The sequence below is a fragment of the Myodes glareolus genome, chromosome 17, assembly GCF_982192425.1.
Source record: "Myodes glareolus chromosome 17, mMyoGla1.1, whole genome shotgun sequence".
Classification (NCBI taxonomy): domain Eukaryota; kingdom Metazoa; phylum Chordata; class Mammalia; order Rodentia; family Cricetidae; genus Myodes; species Myodes glareolus.
The window spans coordinates 12,593,023-12,604,760 of NC_142042.1; the positions used below are offsets into that span (position 1 = coordinate 12,593,023).

Consider the following 11,738-nt stretch of genomic DNA (forward strand, 5'->3'; position numbering starts at 1 on the left):
TTATTTATTATTGTTGTTGAGATCAGTCTGTTCTCTATTATATAAAGCAGTGGGTCTTCAGACCAGGCCCTGACCGACGAGACTCCTCCTACACTCAGCCTAGGGTGCGTTTTCAGGATGGAGGATGACATTTGCGGCATGGTAGGCATTCAGATGGCATCTGTCTGGTACCACACACAGTGCACAGACTGATAAATTATTACTAACGAGAGTAGAAAGAATGCCACCCTATAAGTGTATCAGGGTGACTTGGGACAGTAAGGAAACAAGGACAAAATTTAAAAAATCAGGGAAACTAGCCCCAATAACTTATCAGACATTCCGGACTTAGGAAAGGCTGTAACTCCCTCACCTGCCATCCCCCTGCCCCAAAATGTAGGTACTTAGCCCTACAGAGACCACGGCTCCTCCAGACCTGTCAAGGACCCCATGCAGGAAGCTCCCAGACTGTCCCTGGGGCTCTAGCTTAGCTCTTTCTCTCCTGATATGGCCTCCTAGATAAAACTGCTGCCTGCCTTCCTGTCCACCCACCAGGACCTTCTACCCTTTCCTCGAGCTGGACCCAGCCCTGCCCTTTTGCCTTTACAACTGGACTGAAGTGGACAGCGCAACTCTGACCCTGAAGCCTGCATCCACAATCAGCGAGTCAGCAGCTTCCCTGACTTCTGACTAGCTTCGTTAGTCAGCTCACCCCGACAGGTCACATTTCCTTCAGTCTCTCTGCTTCTCGGAACCCTTGAGACCTCAGGAACCCCACTCTTTTTAACCCTTTGTAGTCATCCTGCAACCCACTGTTAATGTAAAACCAGCTCTCACCTCTAAGGGGCTAAAAGAAAATTTATTCTAGAGCCAAATGACAATGAGAATGATTATGGTCTGAAAACACAGTCTTGAGCCACCCAAAGTTCCCTTTCAAATACGGTTTTTTTTTTTTTAAGTTCTTGAAATTTTTGCTGTAACAAAGCAAAGAAAGTCATAAATCCCAACACTTTTCAGACCCATTGCTGGACACACCAGAGAGCTGTGTCACCAAAGGGCAGGGACTTCTGCTCTCAGCCTCAGATGGTGCCTGAGGACACCACTGTGGGGTCAGGGAAAGCCTGGGATCTCCTAAGATAACAGGAGGGCTGGAAGTAGCAACCAGGCAGTCACATTAGGGCCAAGGACCTTGAAGCGAACACTTCCATTTTTGTCCTTGGCCAGAAGCAGGAAATGTCCACATTTTCCAGCCCCTGAGGTCCAGTGGAGAGGTCTGGTTTCTTATCGCTTTCCGAATGAGCACCTCTGCCTGGAAGCCACACCTGAGCCTGTGACCTCGACTCCAGTCCTGAAGCTGAACCCTTCCGGGTTTTCTTGGTGGGAATGGGTTATATCAGTTCCCCAGTGACAACTCATCTCCTAAATGGCCCTAGGGTCTCTACTCGTGAGGGCAGAATATTACAGGGCCCTAGTGGCCCCTTCCTACTAGAATATCTCTGCCCCTAAATAGAGACCCGATGTTCTGATCCACTCCAAAGCTGGGAATCAAACCCAGGACCTCTGGAAGAGCAGCCAGTGTGCTTAACCACTGAGCCACCTCTGCAGCCCAGGATGAATAATATCCCAACACCTATCTAGGCCACATTGTGTTTGGACACAGTTAATTCCCGCCTTTCTTCTATTGCAAATGGTGGTGCCGTGAATGTGGACAGACAAATAGCCTTCCAAAGCCCTGCTTTTTTTTAGGAGGTCCCTTTCTCTTTAATATCCCTTCAGTGTTTGAATGGGGGGAAAAGTCAGCCCTCACATAGCACTAAAATGATGAGCTACAGAATTTGCAGTTTTAGTGTAGATAGTCATTGCAGCTTAGGCCCTGTAGGCCTTTGCTTTTATGGTCATCCCTGGAGTCTGGAGCCAGGAATGAAGAGCATTGAGGTCAACAGTCAACCCTGGCAGAGGGAAGGGAAAGCCAAACCCCACCCTGATACACGCTGGGCAGGGACCTGAGAGGCAGGAAGCCCCCGAGGCCTGTGGCAGCGGTTCTGTTGAGCTCTGGTCTCAGCACCTGAACTTTACCTTTGTTAGCTGCAATCAGTGAAATTGCTTCAAGCCTGTGGCTCTGGTCAGAAACCAGGCTGTTCTTAGCACTGCACCTCGCTCCCTGCCTGGCCAAGCTGCCTCCATATCTTGATCCACAAATATGTCCTGATTATCCATTCCTTTACTGCAGATTAATTATAGTCAAGGATTAATTATGGTCACCTCCCTCCCCCCTCCCTTCCCCTTCTCTTTCTCTTTCTTTCTCTCTCTCTCTCTCTCTCTCTCTCTCTCTCTCTCTCTCTCACACACACACACACACACACACACACACACCTAAACTACCACAGACATCCTCACTGGGCCCCTGCCTGACTTCCATCTGTCTCTAACCCATTCCCACCGTAGCAGCTTTGGAACCAGCCTTGGGTCTGAGCTGGACTCATACGAAGACACTGCACTTTGGCCTCGATCTGAACTCTTTTTCCCTGCAGGGCAGTCTGATCCTTCTAGGCCCAGTCCATTCATGCCTCATGCCTGTGGTTCCAGGTTCCACTTACCGCTCCTCTTCCGGGACTCTGGTGTGTGTTGTCCTTCAGTGTGCACTGCTCCCCCTCACCAGAAACTTCCAGCACTCGACTCCACTAAGACCTGAATGATTCCTTCCCCCATCATTCCGTCTAAGTTAGGAGTGTCCCTTGTCATTCTTCCTAGTGATGGTTTCAATTACTTGCTGGAGGATTTGTTTACTGGATATCTTGTCTTCCCACTAGACTGCCAGCCACACGAGGGAAGGACCACATTGGGTTACTAGCTAGCCAATGTCCAGCCACCCACACGAAGGCCTTTGTATATGTAAGCAATCCACAAAGAGTAACTCCTGAATGAACTGACAAACAGGTAGATGGAGGAGAACGCAGCATTGCTGAGGGCCAGAGAAGTGGCCCAGCAGGCAAGTCTCTGTGACAGACCGTGTACCCAAAGTTGGCCTTGTCTACTTCCACAGCTAAGAAACCTGTAAACCTCTACACTGTCCATGACGGGGCTGTCCACACCGTTCAGAGGTCCCCTTTCTACAACGACATCATCCTCACTATTGGGGGCTGGAACGTGGCCATCTGGAAGGAAGAAGTCATTGTAAGTTGCCTGCAGAACGGAGTGGGCGGGCGGGCCTTTGTTACTGAGAAAGACAATAGGAGCAATGACTGTTCCAGTGTACCATGCCCGTGGGGCACTTTAAAGAGAAATGAGAACAGATGGCCTGGCTCTAGCTCCTCAGCAGAACCGCTGGGAGTCTTTGAAAACACCACCACGTTGCTTTCTTTCCAGAGAGGAAGTAAACAGCACAGCAAGGCCCTTGTTCTCTGGAACCTAATAGTGTTTGTTCTCGAGAATATCTATCGTGGGCAGCTCCTCGGACTTGAGTTTTCCTCCTCGTAAAGCAGGAGATGGGACCCTGATGACTAGATGAGGCCCAGGGGATCGCTGGGCGGCCTCTTTTCTTCTGCTCCAGCAGCATGTTGGCAGGCTCAGGAAGCTGGCATTTGCAGACTGAGGGCCCAGGGACAGCAGGGCATTGCTTGTCCAGACACATGTGTGCACTGGTAAGATCTGGTCATGATTAAAAGATGGGCCCTGCCAGAGAGGAGCAAGACTGCCAAGACAAACAAACAATAAAAAAAAAAAGTTAGATCCAGTGAAGCAGGGCAGGGCAAACCAGTTCTTTTTGATGGGAAATCTGGATTACTATGCCCCTTTGAGAGAAATATGAGATTGTGAAAAGCCTGGAGGAACAGGGACAACAGGCAGGTATGTGTGTCACAACTGGAACATACATTCTCTCCCACTAAGTAGCCCCCTTTGGATATCTAATTCATATAAATAATTTTAAAAAGAAATGTGTGTCAACATTTGCACACAGAGCGTCACTGAATAAAACTGAAGCCTAAAATAAAATTAAAATAAAAATAAAACTTAAATCTCCATCCACAAACTTTCTGTCAATAATGAGGGCTTTATTTGTTTTATTATTGTTGTTTGTTTGTTTGTACAATGAGGAAAACTTTCCAGGAGGCAGTGGCACACACTTTTAATCCCAGCACTCGGGAGGCAGAGGCAGGCAGATCTCTGTGAATTCGAGGCCAGTCTGGTCTACAGAGTGAGTTCCAGGACAGGCTCCAAAGCTATACAGAGAAACCCTGTCTCGAAAAATAAATAAATAAAACAAAAACAAAAACCAAAAAAGACAGAAAGGAAGGAAGGAAGGAAGGAAGGAAGAAAGAAAGAGAGAAAGAAAGAAAGAAAGAAAGAAAGAAAGAAAGAAAGAAAGAAAGAAAGAAAGAAAAAACTCTGGTATGATTTTCAGAAGACTGGCAGGAACCAAAAAGCCAGATTACCGCCCCTCCCCCCACCCAGAGGCTAAAGGAATTGGGAGAATGGGGACAGAAAGGCTTGGAGGTGACCAGGCCTGGGCAGTCTTCCGCCCTCATGACAGGCTTTCCTATGCATGGGGTTGACTTGTGGGAGACAATCCCATGCCTTGCTTTAGTCACCGAACTATAAGGGACGCTTGGACATACCTCATGAGTAGGCGGCCATGCCAGTAGGGTAAAGCATATTTCAATCTCTTTCCTCTGAGACAACTTTCCCAAGTTAGCAAATTATCTCATAGTGGAGAGGGGGGGGGGGGAAATGATGATTCCGTTATGCTTTGGTGCCCGAGAGTCTCTCCCAGACATAGCTCCAGCCATCTAGAGCGGCTTAGGAGCAGTCTGCGGGCGCTGCTGCTGGTTTGCAGCTGGAGTGGGCAGCTGTGTTAGTTCCTTTTGGACCGTGGTGATGAAAACCCCTCAGTAATAACTTAAAGGAGCAGAGATTTCGCCTGCCTGACTGGTATGTGGCTGTGTAGCTCAGTTAGTTCTGGTCCCTCCCACGCCGAAGCAGCGTACAGACAAAGATGCTCACCCCTCCATAGACGAGAAGCAGAGGCACAGGACCAGGATCGGGTGTAGGCTTCAGAGGTGAGCCCTTCCTCTAGCTAGGTCCCACCACTTGGTGTTTCCAGACCATCCCCCAAACAGCATCCCCAGCAGGGAGCCAAGTATTCGACCCATGAGTCTGTGGGAGACACATATTCAAACCATAACAGTCGTCTTTTTGTTTGTTTTTTGTGGATGCTCAGACTGTTTCCATGGGCAGCAGGTCTCTGTCATCAAGATAAAGTTAGAGGAGAACTAACTTTATTAGTTAGTTCTCACACGCTCCTCAAATCTGCTGCTCACAGATCCTTATAGAAACAATCATCCATTCAGAGGCAGTGGGGTTATCAGGACCAGAAACTAAATTGGAAGGTTCAATCTCTTCTAAAAACCAACTAGAACAAGAAAGAAAAAGGTTGCTTATAAAATAAATGAGAGAGAAAATAACGTGTCCTATGTAAAAGCCCACAACATTGCTGATCAGATGGCCCAGTGGGTAAGGGTGGAAGGAGAGAACCAGCTCCATGGATGCCCTTCGACTTCCACATGGGCAATGTGGCATGCACCAGTCTGACTCTGCGCCTCTCTGTCTGTCTCTCTCTCTCTCTTAAAAAAATAAAACCCTACAGCAAAAGAAAGTAAGACTTCCCAGTGGATAAACTTATGGTTAAATAATCATGGCCAACTGAGCTGTACTTTAAGAAAAAAAAAATCACTGTAAATTTTCCTTGGGTCAGAGCAAAAGTTTTCAATGTATCCTTTACACTGTGCTTAGACAGGACCGCTCCTTCAGACATGCTGCGCACCGAAAAGGTACACGGCAGGGCACTGGTCCCTGACACGGCCTGGCGTATTCTACATCGGCCGAGAAGATGGATACGTTGATATCTGGGACCTTCTGGAGAAAACCCACGAACCGGCCCAGTCCCAGAATATCTGCATCACCATGATCACCTACATCAAACCCTGGACCTTTTCCAGTATGTTCTTTCTAATCCATCGAGCAACGTGTTTGGAGAAGCTAGAAATGCTTGGGTGTTCACCGGAAAAGGCCCTCCCCCCTCCTGGGGTTTCCTCCAACTGGCCCTGCTTTCTCATCCCCATGCTTCCCTTTGTATCCCCAACAACACTCCCCTCTTTCTCTCCATCTTTGCTCCTGGACTCTGGGAGCCCCAAAGTGTCCCTTGCTATTTTGGACTTCTCAGCCGTGATTTCTCAGACACAGGTCCGACCGAGGCCAATTTTGAACCAAAGATGGGAAGCATCCGCTGGTCTTGGCAGAGTACGAGGGAGCGGTCCTAAAGCTTTGCTGCTTTTTGACTATTTCTTTCCAGGAATACTGAGTCGTGTTTCTTTGTCAGTTTTTTAAATATCATGCACTTTAGTGATGCTTCCAATGACCACGTCAGGCACCTCCCCTCATGGGATCACAAAATTCTCTAGGGTTATAGCTCTACTAAGCCGTAGTGTCTGGGTTGGAAATGAGTAAACAGCAATATCCTACCTGCCAAACAAGCAGAAATCCAAGGGCATAGCTATAGAAAAGTAACTTATTTCCTTGGGTTTTTTTTCTACCTGTTTTTCTAATTTGTCTGTTTGGCTCAAATAGTATTTTCTGTGTATCTCCAGGATGCTGTCTTTACTGGAAGAACTTCTCTTTTGTTTTGAAAAGTCTATAGGAACAAGATTTTCTCGGTGATTTTTTTTTTTCTAGAAACACCTTCACCCAGAGACTCAAGCTTCAGGATCTCTAGAACTTCTCTCTGCTTCCCACTTAGCCATGAGGCACGACCAAAGCTTGTTTTCCTACCCTTGGTACAAAACACTGGCTTTGTACTGGCAGGGTTATGAGTGTAGGATTCAGGAATTTAAACCAGACTTCCTGAAAACGAGAAGAGGGAAGCATCTAGGAAGCATGGAGAACGAGCATTCTCACACACTCCGTTCATTATTATTACTATTATTATTATTATTCAGTGTTTTGTCATAGGAAAACGTGGTTCAAGCTGTGTCTCAGAAACATGTCTACACAGCACGAACCTTCAGCTCTTGGCGTGTTGGCTGAAGTGGGCTTTCCTCAGACGGCGGAGAAAGTGAGCTATCAGCTCCTCTCCTTAGATAGACACCAGGAAAGCCAGATATGAGGTGGCGGGACGCTGACAAAGACTCAGAGTTTTAGCTTTCATCCCAGCAACTGGAAAAAATGACTTGTCGGTGTTTACATAGTCCAGCCATGAGCACCTGATGGAGTGCCAAGAGCGCGGCCACCGCAGCAGGTCCTTCGGGAAGCCACAAAACAAAACAGCTTTTGTGTTTGGCCTCTTCAGAGGACTTTCTGTTTGTTGACTTTCTCCATTTTTTTTAACCCTCCAGCTAAGCAGCAGTTCATAGCCATAGCCGATTATTATGGGACGCTGCATATCTTAGAAATTCCGTGGACACTGAGCCACCCTTCCTTCAACGAGGTTAGTAAAGTCCAAGCTTCCCAAGTTTAATGTCGCCGATGCATTTCTTTTTCTAAAATTATACTTACTTATTTGCGTTGGGGTGGGTGGGTGTCAGGACACAGTCTGGATGTTGGGGAAGAACTTGTAGGACTTGCTTCTCTCCTTCTACCATGTGGGTACCAGGGACTGAACTCAGGGCAGCAAACTTGGCAGCAATCACCCTTACCTGCCAAACCATCTCGCCAACCTTTGGGGGCATACCTTAAAAGTGTGTTTAAAATGGTGGCATTTTTGCTTTACAAGAGAATGAGAAACCTGGGCATTTTAAATAATAAGAGAATATTTTATCATATGAATCAGATAGTTTGAAGCTAAGGAAAATAATCACACATTTGAAGTCAAACGAATGACATGGGAAAGTTGTTCTTTTCAAACTGTAACTATGATTTAGCTCCGCCACGTCAGAGACACCCTTCCCCAAGGACTCTGCTGACACATCCTACATCTCTCTATCACCCCCCCTAACAACTGCATACCACTGGCCCTGCATCTGACCTGCACTATTCTGCCCTTCAACCTTGTACTCACCACCTAAGTGTTTCGAGCAGTCCTAAGAAAGAGGGTGTAAAAGGGTTGATGGATGAAAACCATACTCATATGTACTCATATTGAATGTATAGATTGCGATCTATTGCATGTCCCAGCATCACGCTAGTTCCCGACAGGCAGCAAGCTTGTCCTGACTGCCTTCCCCAAGGGAGGCCTCTGTTGACTCCCTTCTGATGTTCACATGACTGCATGCTAAGCCGGCTCAGGGACCAGGAATTCGCCTCTGCTTCTAGTCTCTTTAAAGTCTCCAGAGAGGGCTGGAGAGATGGCTCCGCCATTAAAGGCGAGGCTCACAACCAGAAATATAAAGTCTCTGTAACTACCTTCATCTGAGTTTACCAAGTTCAGATGAGGACATGCAACTTCAGTCTCCAAAGTAAGAAGGAAGAAAAGAGGGGGAAAAGCAAGTTCTACTGTAAAAGCAAAATCTACTATAAAAATTGAAGGTTTTTGCAGCTCTCTCCTTCCAACTATAACAACAAAAACCACAGGGGCCTAAATGTAAGCACAGAAGCAAGCACACAGAGCCAGCTTCCCTGACCTGCAGGCACACCTCCAGTTCACATCCCACTAAGGGCTAAGAAACATTCTAGTTGGTTCTTCTGCTCATGGTTCAGTTTGGTCATATACAGTTTTGGTCAGGTAGGGTGGGGAAATGCGGTAGGAAAATCCTAACCACGGAGCAGCAGGCATTCGGACAGAGCCTTGGAGAGACTACAGGCGTCCCTGTGGGGCCAGCTCATCACGGGCCTTTGCTTCTGGCAGGTATCAAGTGTGAACTACTACTTTGACAGAGAGGTCAAGCACCTGGAATACGTCCAGCAGCGCAAGTTGATCCGTGATCAAGAAAAGAAAGAAATGGCCCTGGAACTGGTGAAGAAGAAAACCGTGAGTGAGATGTCAGAAAGGAGAGATGCCTTCTCCTCCTCCCCGTGGGAAAGTGTGACCGGGCTCATCCTGCCAGAGTCCTGTGCACGCCACAGCTTTCTGCTTTTCCTTATGAGAACCAAGAGGACATTTCTTTGGTTTCCATGAGTGACAGCTACCTGTTGAGCACACCATGAGATCCTCTCCCATTTCTATCTGTTTATTGCATGTGGGTGTGTTCTGTATGTGGAGGTGAGGCTGCAGACAACTTAAATACAGAGCTCAGGGCACTTTACATAGTTAGTGCTCTGTCATGTAAGTCTCACGGTAAGAACTCAGGTCATCAGGCTGGGCGATAGGCACCTTACCCACTAAGCCAGCTCACCGGCCCTGATAACAGAGAGAGTCTGTCCGAGCCATCCTTCTGTAATTCACTGTAATCCTAAAGTCCTTTCATGTACATACAAAGATCCCCAGGAAAGTGTTTCCATTACATGGAATTTCCATGTCTTGTGAGCGTTGCATTGAAACAAGCCATGAGCTGAGAGGTACCAACCTCTGATGCTCGCTGGAAGGCTTTTGGCTAAATCACGTGACCACCGCATCAAATGGTTGTTAGGCTAACGATGGTAGCAGAGAGGCAGACAGGGTGTCTTTTGTCATGCTGTGACGGACAGCGCTGTGAACCCTGACACAGAGACGTGGGGAGCATGTCCATGTTGCACGCAGCCGTCAGAGGAACATAGTACTCTCCAGGCCGCTCTCCTCTGTCCCTCTCTCGGGGATGGGAACTCTGGAGCTGGCTTTCTGCCGTCCGCTAGAACTGGGAACTTCTCAATGTTCGATAAATGGTTCTTGTGTTCCCACTCGGGTCACCTGAGTTTGTAGTCACGTCTCTTGTCCGTTTGCCTCCTCCCTTGCCACTCTGTCAGCACGGTTTCCTAACGAGCCCCACCCGTGGCCTCTTCACAGCCAAGCACACAGTAGCCTTTGAGGTAACTTTCCGGGTGAGAAGCCCAGGTCTCTAAGCAAAGCAGCAGATGTGACTACAGTGAGGTCCCGCACACATCACCCACGGAGAGACTCACGGTCACACAGTCAAGGCAGAAGACTCATCCCAAAAGCTGCCCTTGGAGGTGACAGCGCACACAGCAATCCCAGTGAATCAACTGTCCCACTACAACCAGTGGCTTGCTCTGGTCTAAGTACCACTGCCCCACTCTCCCGCAACAGCTTACCACAGCTGCCACAACTCCAAGTACAAACAGCCGACCTTCCCGGCGGGGTAACTAAGGCCATCAGAAAACACAGATGTTTACATTACAATTCATAACAGTAGCAAAATTACGGCTATGAAGTGGCAGCAGAAATAATTTTATGGTTAGGCTCACCAACATGAGGAACTGTATTAAAGGGTCGCAGCATTAGGAAGGTTGAGAACCACTGGTCTATAAAGACGCCACCGAGGACAGGCTCTGCCCACTCCCCACTTCTCCAGCCCCTCAGGCTGCCCCCCCCCCACCGTCCACCTGTCCTCCGACCCTCCCATAAACCCTTTCGGAGAGCAGCCATGCCGGCTCTTCAACAAAACCCGACTCCTTTTCATTCCTCTTTGGTTTTTAAGCTGCCAGTGGCTGACAGAGCTGTCTCGCTTATTCCCACCCAGAAAATCTACACCAAGACGAAGGAGCAGATGGAGGCGGAACTGAAGCTGGAGTATGACAGCTATGTGGAGCTGGAGAAGTCCGTCCTCTTCAATCTCGGCCTAGTCAAAGCCTCAGAGAAGGTTTCATACATGGAGATGATTTAGCGAAGGTTCTCGAAGACGGTCCCTGGATTGACTCTGCAGATCTCCCCTCTCTTTTTATTGATTTGCGGTCTGCAAGGTGAAACAGTGAACTGATCATATATAGGTGTATTTTTAAATAGAGGCTTTAGCTCTCTGGTATGAAAGCAATTAAATTCTATCAGATTTATTTCCATTTCATGCTGAGTTTATTGAGCTGTGCAGAATGTGGGCTTTTGAATGAGAGCATCTTTATTTTCCTACAGTGGCATAGCACAGCTTCAGACAGCCCCTCCTCCGAAGTCCTGGTCTTGCAGAGGCTCTAATCCCTGATGGAAGTAGGACTTTGCTGCTCCCTATCACATGACTTGTGGTCACCTCTCCATAAGGAAGGATTTCCCCAAGCTGGTGCACAGTGCACAGGGCCATGTTCTCAATACAGTATTAGCCAACTGAACCCAGAGATGTAATTTTTGAAGGATAACACATGAAGACCTGAGTGGATTTACCCAGGAAAACAAAATTGATTTAATAGTAAAAAAATGAGTCTAGAGATTGACCAAGTGGATAAATTAATTGTAGTGCTGATAGGTACAGACAATATGTGTTTAAAATGCAGCATTCATGACATCAACACATTCTTAGCAACAACGGAGAAGATCTCTTTAACGGATGGAGGGAATCAAAAAATGCACCCTTGTCATGGCTGTCGCACTGACTTTTCTACGGCTGTGATAAAACATCACTATCAAGGCAACTTATTAAAAGAGCGCGTTTAAGATGGGCCTCACAGTTTCAGAGGTTTAGCGGTCATGGCCACCATGGCAGGAGTATGGCAGCAGGCACTGGAACAGGAGCTGAGAACACTTACCTCTTAAGACACAGCCATGAGGTGGCACGCTTCCGCCAAAGAAGCCACACCTCCTAATCCCTCACAAACAGTTCCACCAACTAGGGACCTAGTTACTCAAACTTAAGAGCCTCTACAATGGCAAAGATGTAAAAGAATGTCTCTAAGACGTAGAACAGCATTGT

At 47.6% G+C, this 11,738-nt stretch overlaps 1 protein-coding gene across 1 annotated transcript in view; it reads left to right on the plus strand.

Annotated features, from left to right (window-relative positions):
• The window catches only part of Dnai3 (dynein axonemal intermediate chain 3), a 66,082-nt gene extending 55,183 nt beyond the window's left edge, over nucleotides 1–10,899 (plus strand). Inside the window, exons 19-23 of the mRNA XM_048453663.3 lie at nucleotides 3,023–3,153; nucleotides 5,770–5,974; nucleotides 7,368–7,459; nucleotides 8,816–8,938; nucleotides 10,584–10,899. Coding sequence (XP_048309620.2) covers nucleotides 3,023–3,153; nucleotides 5,770–5,974; nucleotides 7,368–7,459; nucleotides 8,816–8,938; nucleotides 10,584–10,727 — 695 coding nt within the window. The 3' untranslated portion in view covers nucleotides 10,728–10,899. The remainder of the gene's footprint in view (nucleotides 1–3,022; nucleotides 3,154–5,769; nucleotides 5,975–7,367; nucleotides 7,460–8,815; nucleotides 8,939–10,583) is intronic.
• The last annotated feature ends 839 nt before the right edge of the window (nucleotides 10,900–11,738 follow it).